Genomic DNA, 15,081 nt, shown 5'->3' with positions numbered 1-15,081 from the left:
CTGCCATTTATATCACAAATGATGAAGAAAATGTTTGCAATAATGCAGTGCATAAAATATATTGAGAGGAAACAAAAAAATCTTATTCCAAAAATCTAGGTATATTAACAGCAGTCTCTCTTCTCCATCTCCATTTACCAGTTACATATTTATCTGCTGCACCAATGAATTCCTATTTTTAATGGGTAATGAAATCACTCTTTTTACTCCTGCATAAGACTCTTATGCATGCCTTGCCTCCAAGGGGTAACACAGGGAATAATATAGTTTACATATACCTTTTAAATTCAAGTTGTTTCAGTCCAGCTTCCTGCCCCATTTAATTTTACAGTTTGAGACAAAGCAGAACAGCTGAAAATATTACTCTATTAAGCATAACGAGGTTTTATGTGGGAAGATATGTTTCAAATACATTAACTTTAAGACAATGAGAAGATACATACATACATTTGTGACAGTTTGTTGCCTTGACAAGTTCATTCGCCAGTATTATCATAGTATCAGTCAGGGTTGGAAGGGACCACAAGGATCATCTAGTTCCAACCCCCCTGCCATGGGCAGGGACACCCCACACTAGATCACGCTGGCCAGAGCCTCATCCAGCCTGGTCTTAAAACACCTCCAGGAATGGGGCCTCAACCACCCCCCTGGACAACCCATTCCAGGGCTTCACCACTCTCATGGTGAAGAACTTCCTCCTCATGTCCAGCCTGAATCTCCCCACCTCCAGCTTCATTCCATTCCCCCCAGTCCTATCACTACCTGATATCCTGAGAAGTCCCTCCCCAGCCTTCTTGTAGGCCCCCTTCAAATACTGGAAGGCCACAATTAGGTCACCTCAGAGCCTTCTCTTCTGCAGACTGAACAGCCCCAACTCCTTCAGTCTGTCCTCATAGGACAGACAGCCCTCTGATCATCCTCATGGCCCTTCTCTGGACACATTCCAGCACGTCCATATCCCTCTTGTAATAGGGGCTCCAGAACTGAATGCAGTACTCCAGGTGGGGTCTCACCAGAGCTGAGTAGAGGGGGAGAATCACCTCCCTTCACCTGCTGGCTGCACTTCTCTTGATTCAAGAAAAAGGTGCAGAATACAATTATCCACAGAGGCTGAGATTTTACACTTGTGTTCTGCCAACATTTTGGTTCAGATACTTTAGAATAACTTTTAAAATACATAATATAATTTGTTCTGTTATGGTAGACCAAGGGGAAAAAAATTAAGTATCCTCACATCAAACCCTCCATGTGTCAGAAAAAGTAAAATGTCAGGGTTCCTCTACCACAGCAACACAGTTCCCAGTAAGTTTTGCTTAGTTGCTCAAGTGCAATGCAACTTATTCCAGCATTTGCATTAGATCAGAACAGTCTTCCTGAACCTGCAGAACCTAAACCAGGTCTACCATCATTGTTAAAAAACTAAGAAGAAACAACTAAATTGTGCAGAAACCTTCTACTACTCCTTGTAGACCTTCTCAAGGGATGGATTTGACACTGTAACTGGGGGGTTTATCAATTAAATTAGTTACTAAAGAAAAAAAAACAACTAGTAAAGACTGGGAGATGTCTCTTAGTACTCAAAGAATCACTTTGGCATCTTTAAAGCATTATAGTAGCAATCTGGGAAAGAACAACTACAAATACCCAACCTAAAGACAGTTTCAGAGGCAGAGCTATTTGCTTTCTTCTGCCTGTCCTTCCACAAGCTGTTTTACCACAGAACTCTGATTCAGAGTTCAGTTCTAAATATATCCAAGATGAAAACTGAAATCACAAAAAGACCTGTCTGGGGTTACTACTGGAGAGTTCCCAAATGTTGTATTAATGAATCAATGAAGACATGAAGACAAAAGACTGCTTTCACACAGCAGATTTAGCAAGGATTCATTAAACCTCATTCACAGATTAAAAAGACTTTTGGCTGACTCCTCACTGAAAGCCTGCAGAAGAAAATCATAGAAATTTTGCCTATCAGCAAGCAGTACACCTAATCCCCTAACACATGCAAGCTGGAGTCACAGGGAATAAACTAACATTTCATAAATGAAATAGCTGTTCAACATGGGCAGTATGTAAATAATGGGAATTAGAAGAGTCTTCTTATTGCTATCTACAACTACCTGAAGGGAGGTTGTAGCCGGGTGGGGGTTGGTCTCTTCTTGCAGGCAACCAGCAACAGGACAAGAGGACACAGTCTCAAGGGGAAGTTTAGGTTTGATCTTAGAAAACAGTTCCATTGGAATGGGCTGCCCAGGGAGGTGGTGGGATCAACGTCTTTGGAGGTGTTAAGAAAAGACTGGATGAGGCACTCAGTGCCATGGTTAGTTGATTAGATATGGTTGGGTGATTGGTTGGACTTGAAGATCTTGGAGGTCTCTTCCAACCTGGCTGATTCTGTGATTCGCTCTCTCAAGTAACTTTGGAAGAGTATTTTCTAGTTCCAGAAAATCCTTATCCATTTCAAAAAACACCACATGTTAGAATAGTGCAATAAGGACTAAATATTCAAAAATAAATCAGATCAGAAAACTGAGCTTCCTTCATAGAAGGTAATTATTTGCACTTGAAAATTTTTGTCTTGTAAGCTGTATGTTTCTTGGGAAACCTGGGCCCAGACTGAACTGAGGTGCTGGATTACATGACACAGCTTTATCTGTGACCAAAGAAAACAAAGGGAAGCAGAAGAAAGGGCAATTTCAAATGCTCAACCATGTCTTTCTTTTCAAACCCAACTCATTTAGTGTCAGTACCCATTACACTACAGTGTATCTGGAGAGCTTATTTCTGGGTGAGTGTGACCGTTTTAGGCTGTGCCTTTAAGAACTGGAACACTCTGGCTGAATGCTTTGGTATAAAAATGAGAACAAAGATAAGTGTAAACTGATTTCATTGGTAGATTGGTAGAATGTAACTTTAAATCTTAGCTTTAGTTCAGTTTGAATCTCAGTCAGTTCAGTCTGTTTCAGTCTCTCTGAGCAACAGCTGTTTTCTGTCCGTGCTGGTGGGTGCTGACCTTCAACTAACAGATAAGAAACTAATTCTTGCGTACGCTTTGAGCTAACAGAATTTCCTCCTTAATAATTACCTTTTTCTCTCCTTCTAACCCTTTTTGGGAAAAAAAGGAGGAAGGGAGAGAAGGGGGGTAAAGTTGGGGGGGAACTCCTCTTCTTGGAGGAGGGAAAGGTGTTCTGTATTATGTTCTTTGCTGTATATTTCTGTATATATTGTAAATATTGGAGGTTTTCAGGAGAATACTTGATGGGGTGCTTGGTGCCATGGGTTAGTTGTTTAGATGGTGTTGGATTGGTTGATGGGTTGGATGCAATGATCTTGAAGGTCTCTTCCAACCTGGTTTATTCTATGTATTTATTATGTATTCTATTGTATATTGTGTATATATTAATCTGCATTTCATCCTGCTTGTAAATATAGCTTATTAATTTCTGCTTCTCCGACTGAGTTAGCCGTGGTTTCTTTGGGGGGGGGAGAACTGAACTTTCTCTCACCACCACAGTGAGGACTCATCTACTAATTTGCAATTATTCATTAATTTATTTTTTCAAATTTTCCTTTTTGTTGTTATTTGCTAATGTTATCACAATTAGAGAGAAAGGCATTATTAAGAAGGTTGTCAACTCAGAAATGAAAGTCACCACACTTGTCGTTCTGGATTCTTCGTTTACCCACTTCACATTCGGTTTCATCTGCTTTGACATCACACTTAGGCTTAAAGATGACTTCTAGATCTTTCAGGAGCCTTTCCTGGAGGAACTGGATTCTATGATTAAGCTTACCAATGAAAAAAATCAAAAAAAGAAAGCAAAAATTGCAAAACTGTTGAGGCCAAAAGGGCCCCGAATCCAGAATCAGCTACCATAGAATCACAGAATGGTAGGGGTTGGAAGGGACCTCTGGAGATCACCTAGTCCAACCCTCCTGCCAAAGCAGGTTCACCCAGGGCAAGCCACACAGAACACATCCAAATGGGTTTTGAATCTCTTCAGAGAACAAGACTCCACACCCTTCTGGGCAGCCTGTTCCAGTGCTCCATCACCTCACAGTAAAGAAGTTTTTCCTCCTGTCGAGGGGGAACCTCCTGTGTTCCAGTTTGTGTTTGTTGTCCCTTGTTCTGTCATTGGGCACCAGTGAAAAGAGACTGGCCCCATCTTCATGACACCCACCCTTAAGGTGTTAATTAATAATTTCCTTTTCCACTGCTGATTTGACCATACTGATAGTGCTTTTGTTGATAATGTATGTTTTCCTGCAGGCAAAAGTCTAACTGCATGAAGAAGTATTTCAATTATATAAGGACAGAATTTAAAAGCATCCAACCAGAAAAAAATTCAGGATCCCCTTACTCCACACCCAAACCCAAACCCACGATACTCATCTTCAGTCCAGAACATGTCCCCTTCCTGCTGCACACTGTTTCCTTGATAGAACAGCACTTAAGTTCAACAAAATGTCCCTACTTCTCAGTGTATTTCACTCAACTGTATCATGTCTGGGCTAGCCACATCGCATGACTCTCTTCATCTAAGGTAAGTGCTGAATCATCACTTCCTCTACGTCTGCAACCCTATAAAATAAGCAGTGACTCACTGATAAAACACAGAATTTGATTATGTCTCCCTTCCCAAGAAGAAAATGTACAAATAAAGAAAATATACAAGTGAAAACATACAATTATTCCATGTGAAACTGCAATCCTGCTATTGATGTATTACAAGAAGATGGACAAGGCATTGTACAATTGTGTGATTTTCCACGCCCCTGACACAGCCAGATGAGCACAGTGAAAACACAAACTGATTATATATATATATATATCTTAGAAGGTGTTTCAGTTTGACAGCAAAAATACCATGGCAACAGCAAAGGTGAATGCCAAAGTGGTCTTATGTTAGATACACTGCTCCCTCTGGTCACACTTTCTGGATTACCTGGTTTCTCAGTATCTCTTAGTATGATTTAAAGCACCTAAATAACCTCAGTTTAGTCCCCAGGATGAAAATACTAATAAATCCGCCCTTATGACAGAGAAGAGCAGAGAACAAACAAACAGCACAGTTGCTGAAATAAGTATTTCTACAGAAATATTAGGTTCAGTAGATCAATAACATGCAAGGTCTGAATGCAAAATTTATTCTTCTCAGGCAGCTTGCTTTACTATGTGGGAGTGGAAAATCTCCCTTATGAGGAGAGACTAAGGGAGCTGGGTGTCTTTAGCTTGGAGAAAAGGAGACTAAGGGGTGCCCTCATTAAGGTGTGGAAAAGGACCTGGGGGTCCTAGTGGATGGAAGGTTGACCATGAGCCAGCAATGTGCTCGTGTGGCTGGGAAGAACAATGCTGTTCTGGGGTGTATTAGGTGCGTGGTTGGTAGGTCTAGAGAGTTTCTCCTCCCCCTCTACTTTGCCCTGGTGAGGCTTCATCTGGAATACTGTGTGTCCAGTTCTGGGCCCCTCAGTTCAAGAAGGACAGACAACTGCTTGAAAGAGTTCAGAGCAGAGCCACAAAGATGATCAAGGGAGCAGAATATCTTCCTTACGAAGAAAGACTGAGGGAGCTGGGGCTCTTTAGCTTGGAGAGAAGGAGACGAAGGGGTGACCTCATTCATGTTTATAAATATGTAAAGGGTGAGTGCCAAGAGGGTGGAGCCAGGCTCTTCTCAGTGATGCCCAATGACTGAACAAGGGGCAATGGTGGAAGTTGAGGCATAGGAAGTTCCATGGAAACATGAGAAAAAAATTTTTCCCTATGAGGGTGACAGAACACTGGAACAGGCTGCACAGGGGGGTTGTGGAGTCTCCCTCTCTGGAGATTTCAAAACCCACCTGGATGCATGCCAGTGTGATCTAGTATAGGTGATCCTGCTGTGCCTGGGGGATTGGACTAGATGATCTTTTGAAGTCCCTTCCAACTCCTATCATTGTGTGATTCTGTGATCAAATGCAGTTAATATACTTGTGTTTGTTACAGGTGTTCATTTATATCACAATAAAAACAGTCTTTCCTCCTTAGTCACTAAAAAGACCACTGCCTTCTTTCCAGCACAAAACTCCTGCTGACTTAAGAATTACCCAGTGCTTAATAATAATAAACATGTCCTGCAAAAAGATAAACATAACTTCAGAGTATCACTTCTATTCTGGAAGGTCAACAGGAGAATTTCCCCACACAATCATACCACACAAAACATGTAAGAGAATGTGGCAGTTTTAGGCTATGCCTTTAAAATTAAGCTGCAGATTTCAAGCAGAAAAGTAGAAAAATATAAATAATTCACTGCTGGGTGTAAAAAGGAAAACAAAAGATTATTCTAAATGAATTTCATTGGAGAGAATGTCTGGTTAATGTGAATGGGAAACTTTAACCCACCACAGAGAAAGATGTAATTTCCAAAGTGGCATTCGGAAGAACTAGAGATACTAGCAGCAATCCCTAACCTGGAGGTTAGTTTACTACTTATTACAGAAAGTTGAATCCTATTTTAATCAGAAGTTTAGAAAGAGGGTATGAGATAGACCATCTAGCAAAGAGAGAGAGGGGTATTAGTGAGAGTAAGGCTTTGAGTTCTTCTTGACAGCTGCATTTGGGCAGTATAAATCTTCCCCAGCCTCTTAAGTCACCATGCTGGTTTCGTGCTCTTCCAGTTTGGAAAATCTCTGATGATATGCAAGCAGAGCTACAGGCTGGGGTCAGAGTGGCTGGAGAGCAGCCAGGCAGAAAGGGACCTGGGGGTGCTGATTGACAGCTGCCTAAACATGAGCCAGCAGTGTGCCCAGGTGGCCAAGAAGGCAAATGGCATCCTGACCTGCATCAAGAACAGTGTGGCCAGCAGGAGCAGGGAAGTCATTGTGCCCCTGTACTCAGCACTGGTTAGGCCACACCTTGAGTACTGTGTCCAGTTCTGGGCCCCTCAATTTTAGAAGGACATTGAGACACTTGAACGTGTCCAGAGAAGGGCAACAAGGCTGGTGAGAGGCCTTGAGCACAAGCCCTATGAGGAGAGGCTGAGGGAGCTGGGGTTGTTTAGCCTGGAGAAGAGAAGGCTCAGGGGAGACTTTATTGCTCTCTACAACTACCTGAAGGGTGGTTGTAGCCAGGAGCTACAGGTTGCTTCTCTCAAGCAGCCAGGACCAGAACAAGAGGACACAGTCTCAAGCTGCACCAGGGGAAGTTTAGGCTCGAGGTGAGGAGAAAGTTCTTCACTGAGAGAGTTGTTAGCCATTGAAATGTGCTGCCCAGGGAGGTGGTGGAGTCACCATCCCCGAAGGTGTTCAAGAGGGGACTGGATGTGGCACTTGGTGCCATGGTTTAGTCATAGGTCTGTGGCGACAGGCTGGACTTGATGATCTTTGAGGTCTCTTCCAACCTTAATGATTCTGTGATTCTGGTGTACATTTACTGGGATCAAGAGGACATATTTTTGATAGAATTAAAAAACAAAAGAAAACAACAAACACATTTAGGTGATTGAGGTGCTCACGTGCCAGCAACTTATAATGAAGTCTGTACTCCTGCACCTCTATTTCCACATCTGTTTTGAATGATTAGAAGCTTTTGTGTTACCTTGACTGCTGTGTTCTTAATACCTACAAGACTGCTGCAGCTGTACAGCAAATCACACAGAACCAGGCAAGTACCAATGCTGACCTAGTTTCACACAAACCTGCTCACACTCAGGAGCACCTAAAATCTGCAACGGATAAAGAAGCATTTACTCTCCTCCAGAAGCAATAAGACAGTCTAACACACAACCATATACTGTCTTGAGGACACGTTTTAGCAGATCCATTGCTGACACCAGCTGCTTGAAAAACCCTCAAAAGGCCTTAGCCATTCAGTCAGGCCTGGCTTAGCTGTAATGTTTTCAAGTGGTCTGTAACCTTCAGGTTACAATGTACAAAGATTTTATTTGACTTTTAGCCAAGGCACAGTGTTGAAGCCTGAGTTGTAACTCTCCTTGATTACAGCATATTTTCTCCCTCTGTTCTCTCGAAATATTGAAATCAAAAACATACATTTTGCTTTGATCTCAGGACAAAGACGTAGCCTGATCTTTTAGCCAGAAAAGGATTTGTACATCAAAATTTCACTCAGTGGAATAAAGACAATGTTCCCTTTGTGGTTTTTTGGTTGTTGTGTTTTTGTGTGTGTGTGGTTGTTTGTTTGTTTTGGTTTTAATACATAAACAAAAGTTTAGGTTTTGGCTTGGTTTGGTGTTTCAGGGTTCTTTTTTTTCTCTTTCTCACATATCAAGACAACTGGAGAACACATCTACTCATATCTGTAGTAAAACACAGTGCTCACATATTCTCAGTGTGAGGGCAGTGCATCACAGATGCATCTCATGGCTTTCAATGAAACAGTGTGTGAGCAAATTCTGAATCTGTAACACTCAGGGAGATAAAAAAAGTGACTTACACAGAACTACAGCATACCAAGAGAGACCTGCTGGTTCAGCAGTGCTACTTCTTAACTCTTCCCCTTTCCCACAGTAGAGACATGAGAGACAGTCAAATAGCAGATCCAAACACGTCAATCAGTACTAGGCACAATGAACACGCAAAAAGGTTCACCAGGTTTGCTCCAAAATCATTTTGACAAATGACCAGCTATAGCACAACAAACCCTGTAGTGCAGACCTTACACCTGAACATCTGAGAACCACCAACATACTGCTTCACACAAATAATACAGGTGTTGGAAGTCACTTTTTTATAGCAGTACTGGCAAGTCATGCAACCAACCCAATGACAGGACAAGGAAGTTTGACAGCACCATTCCTCCAAAGCAGTACCTCCTGGGAGCTGAGCTTCCCAACACACACAGGAGAATGCTAAAGCAGTTCTAGAAATGGAAGTTTTCACTGCATGTACAAAACAGTAATTTCCCTTATGCACTAGTTCAAGGACATTTTGGTGACTAAACAGATCATGCTCCATCATTAGAATTTTATGAAGAGAACATAAAGCTAACAAACTAGAAAGCACCTACATGCACACAATCCAAAACACAAACACAGTCCAACTCTTGAGCACTACTGCTCAACACTAAAGAGAAACAATCAAACTACAAATCATTTATCTGTGGATTCCTATGGAGTAAATTGATGGTCCTGTTTCAGTTTGCTAAAACTGGGACAACCACTGCACTGATTAAATTATCTGATATAAATATATGCACTGATATAAATTATCTTCTTTTTAACACAAGGAATCACAGACTAAGTAGAGCTGGAAACAGCTGACATCCACCAACAGGAAGGAGGGAATCAAATACTGTCCTAACATTTCCCAGGAAGCAGCTAATTTGTTTGCTAACCCCAGCATTAAGTCATGCAGTCTCTGCTGTAAGCACTGATGTGTGTGAAACACTAACCTTCATCACTTCAACCTGCAGGTCTTCGTTGAGTGAAGGAGTCACTTTGACAGCATTCAGCATCTGATTAAGCAACTGTTTCTCATCCGAGTCTGTTTCCACGGATACGAACCTCTCATCAGACAGCAGCTTCTGCAGAGAGATATTGGCAACATAGAGGTTGAGAAAAAACAGCCTCTGCCCAGTTCTGATGTAAACTACTACACCTAAATCTGCTAGTGCTTGGTGCTATGGTGACTATGTTTTCTATGTACAAACTTCAAATTGGCCCAGTAATACAGAATACAAAACTACTGAAAACCTGGTAGATCTGTGCCACGATGAGGGGATAGTTATCATCTTTTAAATCAGATGCAATTCTGGTATCTTTCCCCATCCCATTCCTCCAGTCTCCAGAAAAACACAGACATCAGTAACTGACAGCAGAGATCATAAACCACTGCAAGTAATGCCCTCAGCAAAACCTCTTAATGTTTTAGAAGCCAGGAGAAGATGGAATCCTTGCACCCTTCCCCCAGCCCCCCAGAAAAACACCATCAGGAAAAAACCATGAAGCTTGTGTCCTGGCCTCAAACTAGTGCTGATCAGGGTTAACCCACAACAATGTTTTAAAGACCTCCCCACATACTAAGTATTTTTGCACAGTATGGCTTGATGAGATTTCACTCAATTTACAAGGAAATTAATCTGCTTTTCTACATAAAGGAGAATGTATATAGTTTAGAATGAGAAATATGGAGCTACTGGGAAGTCTGAGGAAGGGGTGGTAAGATGATGAAGCAACTGGAGCATCTCACTTATGAGGAAATGTTGACAGAGCTGGAATTGTTTAGTCTGGAGAAGACTCAGGAAGGATCCCATCAATGTATATAAATAGCTGAAGGGAGGGTGCAAAGAGACAGGCTCTTCTCAGTGGTGCACAGTGACAATAAAGAAGCGATGGCCTCAATCTGAAACACAGGAAGTTTCCTCTGAACATTAGGAAACACGTTAGTGTGAGGATAACTGAGCACTGGCACAGGTTGCTCAGGGAGGCTGTGAAGTCTTCCTTCCTGGAGATTTTCAAAATCCACCTGGACATGGTCCTGGGCAACCTGCTCTAGGTGTACTTGATCACAGGGATTGGACCAGATAACGTTTGGAGTTCCCTGCTAACCCCCGCCATCCTGTGAACCTGTGACCTAATTTGGGGAAATTCAAATTGTACTTCAACTCATTTTTGCCTTTTATCCTATTTTTTAGCCTATCTCCTTGGCATCTGCTGTACAGTTTGCCTTTCTGTCCTTTATAAAACTTCACGTATCATAAATTGCCTGGATTCCTTTCTTTAGGCTTCCAGATAGGAGGTAACAGTCTTATTTAATGTACCATGCTGCAAATCCACAACTCAGCAATTAGACTTCTTACAGAACTCAAGTGTATGTGTAGCAAGTTTCAAGAGCAAAAAGGTAATTTTTCATCTTCAGAGTGCTCCCAAGGAAGTTATACTAGAGTGGACAGTGGATCATTTGTAATTCTTTCACTATTCACAGCTCATCATTTCATGACGTTTATCTAACAGGCATACTTCCACTGTTACAAGAGCCCCACTAGCCTACTGCTGATTTCATTCTAAAATCAACCTTCATCCCCTGCCTTTCACATCTGAAATACAGGGCACAGTATCTCAGAGTGGGACCAAGGCTGCAAGAAGGTAGTATATGTCTTCTGGCAGAGCCAAAAAACTACGGGAAGCCCTTGAAATGTACCTCTTATCCTTAGCCAGAGCCTCCTACAACCACATTTTACCCCAATATGGGGTACTCTCTAAACAAATGTGCCTCACACTTTATATGTTGGATTAAGATAATTACATCCTTACACTCCCAAAATAACTTCATGTTTACCCTCTAAGGGAAAAATCTCTTTTTGGACAATGGTGGCATGCATTGTACACCCCAGCAGTATACTGGCATGTCCACAACTGGACTTCCCTAGTGATAAGTATTTACTGCTACATACTCATTTGTCCAGTTAAAAGAAAGGCAAACTGCTTTAGTTTTTAACCTGTCCAAGTCAAGAGGTTTTTTTTGTTGTCTGTGCTGATTTTCTGTTTACTTTGAAACTTCCAAATCAGAGCTACTCCTACTTTTTTCACTGTACAAAACACCCTGGAAAGTCCTCACGCAGATAATGCAGCTCCCAGATCCTTTATTAAGTTCTCCATCCTTCAAGCACTGCAGTGCTCTCTTCTAATCAAAGAAAACATCAAGATGACTCAGTTTATTTTCTAAGATGTTTAGCAGTGGTAAGGTAAGGGCCACAGAAGGATGAGCACATTTCCATTTCAACACTAAAAGCCTGGAATTCTCCACCTCAGTGCAGAACATTTTCAGCTTCCACTGAATCACCAATCTTCACTTGCATTCTAACATCTGAACATCGTTACAGAAACACAAACATTATTGTTAGGCCCACCTGATTAATTTTCTGTAGTGATTCTCATAAGTAAAGCCCTGACTTCCTTGATGTAGTGGGTTGAGAGAGAAGGCCCAGCTTTCCCTCCCCCACTAAGAAGGAATAAAAAAAAACCACCTCAAACGGTTACACTTGATGACCACTGCCTGCTAACAGACTCCCACTGCAAAGTCATACCTGCATCCCTGCTAGAGCTTGTTGGGCCAGCTTCATGCTTTTTGATTCCAGAGCCAGTTGCAGAGGAAGGAGACACTTCTCCCTGGGAAAAAATTAAAGAAAATGAAAGTGAGAGAGAACAATGCAACTAACATTGGTATTCAAAGGAACAACATCCCAGAAGGGCTGTGTCACTTTCAGTGAGGTAACACTTGCATTGAGTAATCAGAATTTCCCATCACTGTGAAGCACTTTTACCCTCTGAAGAAAGCTGGAATATTTTTTCACATATTGTTACAAATAACCTTTTAATTGAAATTTCACACAATACTTCCCAACTGCTAGCCCTTTGTGTGCATGTGTTAATATGCAAAGCATAAAGAGGGGCTCACAGACCACTAGCAGTGCTTCAACTCAGCACAATAACCATTACACTTTGGTCACTTACCTTCTGTTTAATATTCAAGCTGCCAGAAAAGTAATTTCACCATTCACTTTCTATTAGTCAAATTTTGGTCTCCAGCCTCCTTCACAGTACAATGTTCCCTGTCACGTTAGCTGTCTCCAACTACAAACGGTGGAGACAAAAGCAAATGCACACTGAAGAGTTTGGCTTACACTTGAATTAGCATGTTCTAGAACTATAACTGAGCTGTACTATTTTTTAAATATTAAAATAATTTACTAATTAGGATAGCATTTTAGATGGTTTTGACTCAGTGCTCAAATAATGTGGGGGTTTTGGTATGGGTTTTTTTATTGTTTGTTTCTTTTTAATTTGGTGATCAAATCAAACAGTGCCTGGGTTTGTGACTTCTCTCTTTACTCCTTGTTCCTTATCAGAGAAGGGCTGCAGTATCTGATGAACACCTAGTAACCACAAGCCCTTAAGCAAAGTTGGCAGGAAACTCATTCCTGCTCACAGATACTCAGCCCATGCCCAAATGCAAGCTCTCTGAAGATCTGCAACTTCCTTGGGACATATATCATAAGAGGCACTTATCTGTAGATACAGACTCTATTCTTGCAGTTGTAAAGACATCCTTGCTTATAGCAAACTGTCCCATGCCCGCCCTTAGTCTTAGCTCCTCAAATGCCAGCACTGCATCCCAAGGAGACCTTTTGGAATCACATTTATTTCCTCCCTGTGGAGACGAACGTGTGCCAAGTAAGAATGAACGGAAGACAACTAGTTGTGTCTTTTCTTACACATTTGGAAACCAAGAAGTCCTAACATGTCCCGTTTGGAGTGTTCTTTGTCAAGCCTCTATGCATTCAAACATACACCCAGACCTCTTGTCTTTTCAAACCACAGTCAAAGATCTTTCATTTCTAAAAACATCAAAATGAAGCTTTCCCTCTCTTGCTCCTGTGAGCTTGAGCTGCCCTTGACCTGAATTCATTTACCCAATGATAAATAGTTTACTTGTCCAAAAGCATATACAAATAAAAGTATTGGCTAACTCTCCTATAATTCTAAAGGTTGTCAAGTTCTGACACAAACACACAGTAGACTAGAGCATATACTCTGCTTCTGTCTCAAATTCTCCCTTTATAACTAAGCTAAGGAGAAGCCCTAGGTAAGAGAAATAGTGACTACCAGAATTTCAGACATGTTATCCAGTCGTGCTTTGACACTGTTTGCCTGTATCTTACCAAGCTCCCTTTAAAACTGACAACTTGAACTTGCTGGAACTTAAATGGAGATTACCAAATACTGGCTGTCTCAGTCTGGGGGAACCTAGCTTGCAACTCCTTTGGTAGATCCAGTCTGCAGAAGAGACAGATTATCTATTCTGAAAAGTCAGTTCCCTTTTCAGTGTGTTCAGCTGATGTTAATTTCTCTATTTCTCAAAAAAAAGCAAAAATTACAAGCTACCCCAAGGCACAGAAATCTGCTATTTGCTCTTTGAAATGCAACCCCTTCCTTTAACGATAAATTAAAGACTCAAGAGCCACAAGCACGGCTCAGTTAAGCAACCTAGCAAGCTTCTGTACTTGGGAAAGACCTCTTGAGAATCTGCAGGTCTTTTCATATTTGTACTCTACCCAGGTTATGGAAATTTGGCCTAACACCACAAGAAACTTTTAATAAGAAATATGAATTATGCAGGTTTATGCAGAACTTGAAGTAGACTACATGTGTATCTTAAAATAGGTTTCTAACTCGGAGAAAGAGTCAGGCACAAAGCCCAATTTTCTCAGAGGCTCCTTTCTTGAGTATTTCTGGAATCAGTTTAACTAGAAGGACTATCAAAATCTGTGAGTTTAGCATCCAGAACAGCTTGAACTACAGAACATCTAGGAAATACTTGCTCAGAGGATCGCATCATTCAGATCTACAGAAACTGCCAAAACATCCACTACAGGGTTCAGGCAGTAATCCTCTAGCAGTACAGAGCTGGCTACTGCTTACTGCCTACTGGGAATGTATGCAGCATGCAGGTAAATTGTGCCAGGACTGAGTTGTTTAGAGAGGTGCCACTGAAATACATCATAACACTTTCAAGTGCTAACTTTTTCTGCTGTGACCTCAACATACTGTAACTTTTAAAAGAAGCTGTCACTACCACCCTCTGGGGGAGAACTCACATTTGAAATTAATAGATTGACAGGTGCCAAAACAAGGTGCCTGTGCAGTAACTGGTACTCAATCAGCCAGACACACAGAGAGGAAGAAAAATAAACTAAAATAAAAATCACAATAGTGTACAATGCCAACTGCAGGGATCCTAAACCCCAGTCATTATTTAGACCTCTTTAGGGCACAATACCAGGTTTCTTTTAGACTTTCTACAGTTCACTTCAACAGCATATAAATGTTTGGGGCATCATTAACACACAACAAACTTGTTCTCACATTAAAGTGGATGGAGACTTGTAGCAGAGGGGAAAGGGAAGGCACTCACGAGTCACTGGAGCGGATCCAGTTCAGTTTCATTATAATGAAGACAGGTGGGAGCTCCTATGGATTATGTGTAGCTACCTCTCACATCAGCATGTTGCCTACCATCTGTCATCACATACTGCAATGAGCAGAGAACAATGAGAGCTGTTGCTTGAAATATCTCCCAAAACGA

General features: G+C 41.5%; 1 protein-coding gene across 2 annotated transcripts in view; it reads right to left on the bottom strand.

The window, feature by feature from the left end:
• ARFGEF3 (ARFGEF family member 3) overlaps positions 1-15,081 on the bottom strand; it is a 98,654-nt gene that overhangs the window by 66,176 nt on the left and 17,397 nt on the right. For both annotated transcript variants that reach the window (XM_009901044.2, XM_054162640.1), the window contains exons 3-4: positions 12,023-12,104; positions 9,389-9,520 (exon numbers count right to left, since the gene is read on the bottom strand). In XM_009901044.2, coding sequence (XP_009899346.2) covers positions 9,389-9,520; positions 12,023-12,104 — 214 coding nt within the window. The remainder of the gene's footprint in view (positions 1-9,388; positions 9,521-12,022; positions 12,105-15,081) is intronic.

This window comes from Dryobates pubescens, chromosome 6, assembly GCF_014839835.1.
Source record: "Dryobates pubescens isolate bDryPub1 chromosome 6, bDryPub1.pri, whole genome shotgun sequence".
In the NCBI taxonomy this organism is placed as follows: domain Eukaryota; kingdom Metazoa; phylum Chordata; class Aves; order Piciformes; family Picidae; genus Dryobates; species Dryobates pubescens.
This window is presented reverse-complemented; position numbering and strand designations above follow the sequence as displayed.